The sequence below is a fragment of the Ovis canadensis genome, chromosome 3 (assembly GCF_042477335.2).
Source record: "Ovis canadensis isolate MfBH-ARS-UI-01 breed Bighorn chromosome 3, ARS-UI_OviCan_v2, whole genome shotgun sequence".
Taxonomy (NCBI): Eukaryota; Metazoa; Chordata; class Mammalia; order Artiodactyla; family Bovidae; genus Ovis; species Ovis canadensis.
Genome location: NC_091247.1, coordinates 85,549,704 through 85,556,605, shown reverse-complemented (window position 1 = coordinate 85,556,605; position 6,902 = coordinate 85,549,704). Strand labels below are relative to the sequence as shown.

The following is a 6,902-nucleotide window of genomic DNA, read 5'->3' as shown; positions in this document are numbered from 1 at the left end:
TCTTTGTGACCCCATGAACTGCAGCATGCCAGGCCTCCCTGTCCATCAGCAACTCCTGGAGTCCACCCAAACCCATGTCCATTATCAGTGATGGAATCTAACCATCTCATCCTCTGTCATCCCCTTCTTCTCCTGCCCTCAGTCTTTCCCAGCATCAGGGTCTTTTCCAATGAGTCAGCTCTTCGCATCAGGTGAACTGAAGTGAAGTGAAGTTGCTCAGTCATGTCCGACTCTGCGACCCCATGGACTGTAGCCTACCAGGCTCCTCTGTCCCTGGGATTACCCAGGCAGGAATACTGGAGTGGGTTGCCATTTCCTTCTCCAGGAGATCTTCCCAACCCAGGGATCAAACCCCAGTCTCCCATATTGCAGGCAGACACTTTACCATCTGAGCCATCAGGAAAGCTCTAAGTTTCAGCTTCAACATCAGTCCCTCCAATGAACACCCAGGACTGATCTCCTTCAGAATGGACTGGTTGGATCTCCTTGCAGTCCAAGGGACTCTCAAGAGTCTTCTCCAACACCACGTTTGAAAAGCATCAATTCTTTGGCGCTCAGCTTTCTTTATAGTCCAACTCTCACATCCATACATGACCACAGGAAAAACCATAGCCTTGACTAGACGGACCTTTGTTGGCAAAGTAATATCTCTGCTTTTTAATATGCTGTCTAGGTTGGTCATAAATGGCAACCCACTCCAGTACTCTTGCCTAGAAAATCCCATGGATGGAGGAGCTTGGTGCAGGCTACTATCCATGGGGTCACAGAGTCAGGCATGACTGAGCGACTTCACTTTCTTTCTTCTTTCTTTCTAGGTTGGTCATACCTTTCCTTCCAAGGAGCAAGCATCTTAATTGCATGGCTGCAGTCACCATCTGCAGAGATTTTGGAGCCCCGAAAAATAAAGTCTGACACTGTTTCCACTGTTTCCCCATGAAGTGATGGGACCAGATGCCATGATCTTCATTTTCTGAATGTTGAGCTTTAAGTCAACTTTTTCACTCTCCTCTTTCACTTTCATCAAGAGGCTTTTTAGTTCCTCTTCACTTTCTGCCATAATGGTGGTGTCATCTGCATATCTGAGGTTATTGATATTTCTCCTGGCGATCTAGATTCCAGCTTGTGCTTCCTCCCGCCCAGCATTTCTCATGATGTACTCTGTATATAAGTTAAATAAGCGGTGTGACAATATACAGCCTTGATGTACTCCTTTTCCTATTTGGAACCATTCTGTTGTTCCATATCCAATTCTAACTGTTGCTTCCTGACCTGTATACAGGTTTCTCAAGAGGCAGGTCAGTTGGTTTGGTATTCCCACCTCTTGAAGAATTTTCCAGTTTATTGTGATCCACACAGCCAAAGGCTTTGGCATCAGGACAGTAGCAAAGACACATCAAAGAGTAAGCATCTTAACTGGCTTACAACAGGGCAAACAGGAAATATATTGGTTCTATATCTCTGCCCCAAGGCAATGTCACCTCACACTTCTAGAGTTGTAGGATTTACATGAAAGATTGATTCATGGCAAAATTGGAATTCCATTTCAACTCCAGAGGAGGAAGTGGCACAAGTCTTAAAATTTTTATTTTAAAATGTCCATCAGTAATGGCAGTGAATGGGGGGACCCTCGCAAACAAAGAAGCTTATTGTTATTACAGGAAAAAAAAAATCTTATCCCCCGCCCACACCCTTCACCCTACTTTTATCATCCCAGGTCTGCGGACTCAGACTTAGAGGTGTGAGAAGGCCACGGACTACAAAACAGAGAATTCTGGGGGAAGGAAGTGACGACATGGAGCAAAGCACGCTGGGCTCGGGCGGGTTCAGCCCTTAGCGATTCCTTCCTCCCAGCGTGGTTTAAGAGAATCGGGCGGTGCTAGGAGTTTTAACTGGTATTTTTCTCATTTGTCAGGATTACACGTTAAGTATTCCCTGGTTTGAGTACAGTTCTTAGTATCATGCGGCGGTGGGTCTCGGCTGCTCTCGCTTCGTTTACGCATCTCTGAACAAGTTTTTAGATGAAATTGTCACAGATCTGGGGGCCTCTCCTTGGCGGTATCCAGCGAAAACTTAGAGGGACTGGGTGGATATTAGAGTTTTCTTTTTTCAGTTTTGGTTAATAGTGGTGTGGAGTGAGCTCTTTTGGTGAAAGGAGAGCTGAGTTAAAGGGTTTGAGCATCTGCGGACTAGAGGTCGAAGCTAACGTCAAGACGGTCTGGAATTGAGATTGGGAGTTGAGATACAAGTGTGCCAGATAAATTACTCCAGACGCGTCCCCGCGGCAACTCGTGGTCCCGTGGCTTTCAGACTGAATAGTAAAATTTAACTTTTTCTGATATGGAAGATGATGCAAATCGCTAGTGTTCTCTACCTCTAGAATGGAGATTACGGGTAAGACATTTCCTTGGGGGGAACATATATCTTAATCCTAACTGGTGGTTGTTTTAGATCTAGCCAGCAGGCAGCCATGAATGAATGGATGAAGAAAGGCCCGTTAGAATGGCAAGATTACACTTACAAAGCGGTCAGCGTAACAGCCAGTGACAAGGAGTATAAAGGATGGGTTTTAACCACAGACCCAGTCTCTGCCAAGTGAGTACGAGTCCTGCTTCCCTGAAATCACCCCTTTGCACTGCCTATATGTTATATCCATACTAAAGAAAAATGAAGTCACTCAGTCATGTCTGACTCTTTGCGACCCCATGGACTGTAGCCTACCAGGCTCCTCAGTCCATGAACTTCTCTAGGCAAGAGTACTGGAGTGGGTTTCCATTTCCTTCTCCAGGGGATCTTCCCCACCCAGGGATGGAACCCAGGTCTCCAGCATTGCAGGCAGACGCTTTACCGTCTGAGCCACCAGGGAAGCCGTATGCATACAAAGCCGATAAATAAAAGAAAGACTGATTATTCTTATATAAGTGCTTAATTTCCTTTGAACCTAAATACTGTCAAACTGTAGATTTCTGTCAGACCAGCCAAGTTTGTAGAAATGGGACACTTAATTACATTTTGTTGGAGAATTTCAAATATACACAATTGTGAAGAGAGTAATATAATAAACATTAATCTTATTCCGCCTTCCAAATATTTTAAAGCCTATTACTGACTAAATTTTGTTCATAAATCCTTAAATATACCTCTTAGCAGATTCAGTTCAGTTCAGTCGCTCAGTTGTGTCCGACTGTTTGCGACCCCATGAATCGCTGCACGCCAGGCCTCCCTGTCCATCACCAACTCCCAGAGTTCACTCAGACTCCCGTCCATCGAGTCAGTGATGCCATCCAGCCATCTCATCCTCTGTCGTCCCCTTCTTCTCCTGCCCCCAATCCCTCCCAGCATCAGTCGTTTCCAGTGAGTCAACTCTTCGCATGAGGTGGCCAAAGTACTGCAGTTTCAGCTTTAGCATCATTCCTTCCAAAGAAATCCCAGGGCTGAGCTCCTTAACAGGAGCTCAGTCCTAATGGACTCTTTAATAAATGTAACCACATACCATTATAACCACCTAACAAAAGTAATAATAACTTTAATATTAGCTAATTCCTAGTTTGAGTTCAGGTTTTCCTGATTGTTTCCAAAGCATCTCTTTAATGTTGGCCTATCAACTTGTTGATATGTCTCTTAAGAATCTTAATCTGTAACTCTGTACTTTCCCTTTGGTTTTCCATGTTCTTTTTTGTTGAAGAAATGGAGTCATTTGTCTTCAAATTGAACACACTCTGAATTTAGCTCATTGCATTATCATGGTGTAGTTTAACATGTTCTTTTATCGTTTGTGTTTCTTATAAACTGTTAATCATATCTAGAGGTTTGATTAGGATCAGAATTATTTTTTGCAAGGCTACTGTAAAGGTAGTGATACACTCGCACTTTATTTTGGAATGATTTTAGATTTACAAAAAAATTGCAAGGAAAGTACAGAGAGTACCTGTGTATCTAACTTCCCCTAATATTAACAGTTTACACAACCATCAAACATTTGTCAGAACTAAAAATTTTCCCTAAGTAAACTACAACCATTTGGATTTTATCAGTTTTTCCACTGATGGCCTTTTTATGGATTCCAAGCCAAGGATTTTCTATTCTAGAATTCAGTCCAAGGTCCCACATTACATTTAATCACCGTGTCTCCTTAGTCTCCTCTGATATGTGATAGTGTCTCAGCCCTTTTTAAATTTACTTGTTTTTCATGACCCTGACACTCTTGAAGAGTTTTGGTGAGGTGTTTAATAGAATATCTCTCAGTTTGGGTTTGTATGGACTGGGATTATAGGTTTGGGGGGACAGTACCACAGAAATGAAATTCTATCATGTCACATTGCATCATGTCATATCATATATATATTGTATTTTAGTTAGGATTTTTGCATTTGTATTCATAAGTGAGATTAGCTTATAATTTTATTTTTTAATCCTGTCCTCTGCTTTTGGTATCAAGGTTATATTAACCTCATTAAATGAGTTATGGCATAATCTCCCTATTATAGTCCTTAGGAGAATTGGATTGGTTGGATTGGAAATGTTTGATTCTTGACAGTTTTATAGAATTTTGTGGTAAAATTGTCTGGGCCTTTCCCCCTCTCAATCCCTGCCAGCCTTACCCCGCAACATGGGAAGATTTTAAACTGGTTATTTCAGGTTTCTTTTTTTAAAAGTTATAGGACTATTTACATTCTCTCTTTCTCTTTTTGAGTCAGTAGTAGAAATTCATATTTTCTAGGAAGTTTTCTAAGTGTCAAAATTACTGATTTAAATGTGTTTTTAATATTTTATACTATTAATTTTTGCTGCCTTATTCCTAATACTATTTATGTGTGCCTTCTTTCTCTCTTTATTAACCTTGCCTGAGTTTTGTAAAACTTATATACCCTTTTCAAAGAACCAGCTTTTGGCTTTGATGATCCTCTTACTGACTTGACTCTTCTGCTTTCTGTTTCATTAATTTTGTGCTGTGTTATTTTCTTTGGTCTGCTCTGAAGGGGAGTTATTCAGTTGTTTCCGAACTCTGAAAGTTAAATCTGTACTCTCTTCTTTCCTAATACATATTAAAACATTCATAACTTTTAAAGTAATGCTTTAACTACATCCCACAATGATGGCAACCCACTCCAATACTCGTGCCTGGAAAATCCCATGAATGGAGGAGCCTGGTAGGCTGCAGTCCATGGGGTTGCAAAGAGTCGGACACGACTGAGCAACTTCACTTTCACTTTTCACTTTCATGGATTGGAGAAGGAAATGGCAACCTACTCCAGTGTTCTTGCCTGGAGAATCCAGGGACTGCAGAGCCTGGTGGGCTGCCATCTGTGGGGTCACATAGAGTCGGACACAACTGAAGTGACTTAGCAACAGCAGCACAATGATTAGCTGGACAAAAGGTTTAGGTGTTTAGGACCCTCAGAGAATTCATATTGAACAAGTGAAAACATTTGGTGGTGAGAATATTAATTTAAAATGGAGAGAACATTCCCTATTGTTCTAATGACCTGTTGGGGTTGATGCTCTCATTTCATTGCTTCTCTAGTTTTATGGGCCTTTACGTTTTTCTTTTGCAACTGTGGTCTGAACTTATTTTTCCTCCAAAGTATTGTCCTCGTGAACTTCCTTGAAGATGGCAGCATGTCTGTGACTGGAATTATGGGACATGCTGTACAGACTGTTGAAATTGTGAATGAAGGGGACCATAGCATGAGAGAGAAGCTGATGCATTTGTTCATGTCCGGAGACTGCAAAGCATACAGCCCTGAGGATCTGGAAAAGAGGAAGAACAGCCTGAAGAAATGGCTGGAGAAGAATCACATCCCCATCACCGAACAGAGAGATTCACAAAAGACTCTTTGTGTGGCTGGGGTCTTGACTATAGACCCACCATATGGTCCAGAAAATTGCAGCAGTTCTAATGAGATTATTTTGTCCCGTGTTCAGGATCTTATTCAAGGACATCTTGAAGCTTCCCAATGAGAGGCTAAGAACTATGGATGCACTGATTGAAATAAGATTTCATATTTTTGAAAGTTCTTTGTTGTTTTAGGTAAAATCAAAGATGGGGATTATCGGTACTAATAAGTGAACTGGGCAAGGATGACATCTCAAACAAAACTAACTTGGGGACAGAATTACAAGAATCTCTTCTTTTGATCGGAATACACCTCCATTTCTATTAGGCAAGAAATGTATTTGGAAAACATGCAACATGTTAGATTCGATATAAAATGCTAAGGTAAAATCAGTCTTGTTAACACTGCTTATTCTAACTAGATGTGTCTTTTTAAATTTTTATTGAGTTATAGTTTACATACGATATAATTCACTAGCTTTCCTTGCACAGTTCAGTGACTTTTGATGTCTTTAGTGTTGTGCAACTACCACCACAGGCATAGAGGTTTTTGTTTTTGTTTTTGTTTTGGTGGTTGCATGACATGTGGGATCTTAGTTCCCCAACCAGGGATTGAACTCTCACCCCCTGCATTGGAAGTGTGGAATCTTAACCACTGGACCACTAGGGAAGTCCCTAGATGTCTCTTTTTTTAAAATGTCTATTAAAAAAAATTTTTTTTAGTGTAATGATGAAATAGCTTTTGAATCAGAATATATGCTTTTTTGGTTGAAACTTAAAGTTTTGGTAAAACCTTAACATATAAGCCTTATAAATCTCAAAGCCTTAAAAGTGAACACTGGCTAATATATCTGAGGAAAAAGGTAAGTGTGACAAGTATTCTGGCTGCTGAGGGGCTATAAGAAACCAGTCTAGCTGCTGGTTTCCCTGGTAACTGATGAGGCAACCTGACATCAATTCTTGAATAAATGGTAGCCTCCTCCCTGCTGGGTAAGTGAGGGCTGCCACCAGGTTATGCCCACTATCCGCCACACATGGTGGAGGTGTTGCTCTAGGACCTTGCTTCGGA

At 41.2% G+C, this 6,902-nt stretch overlaps 1 protein-coding gene across 2 annotated transcripts; it reads left to right on the top strand.

Annotated features, from left to right (window-relative positions):
* Positions 1-1,805: 1,805 nt before the first annotated feature.
* On the top strand, positions 1,806-6,561 carry GEMIN6 (gem nuclear organelle associated protein 6). Of its 2 annotated transcripts, none has more exons than XM_069583518.1 (3): positions 1,806-1,892; positions 2,449-2,592; positions 5,583-6,561. In XM_069583518.1, the coding sequence occupies exons 2-3, from the start codon at positions 2,468-2,470 to the stop codon at positions 5,956-5,958; spliced, it is 501 nt and encodes a 166-aa protein (XP_069439619.1). In that variant the 5' UTR covers positions 1,806-1,892; positions 2,449-2,467; the 3' UTR covers positions 5,959-6,561. The 2 variants fall into 2 exon arrangements, with proteins under 2 accessions (XP_069439619.1, XP_069439620.1); XM_069583519.1 differs by lacking the exon at positions 1,806-1,892 and adding an exon at positions 1,900-1,920.
* Positions 6,562-6,902: the final 341 nt, after the last annotated feature.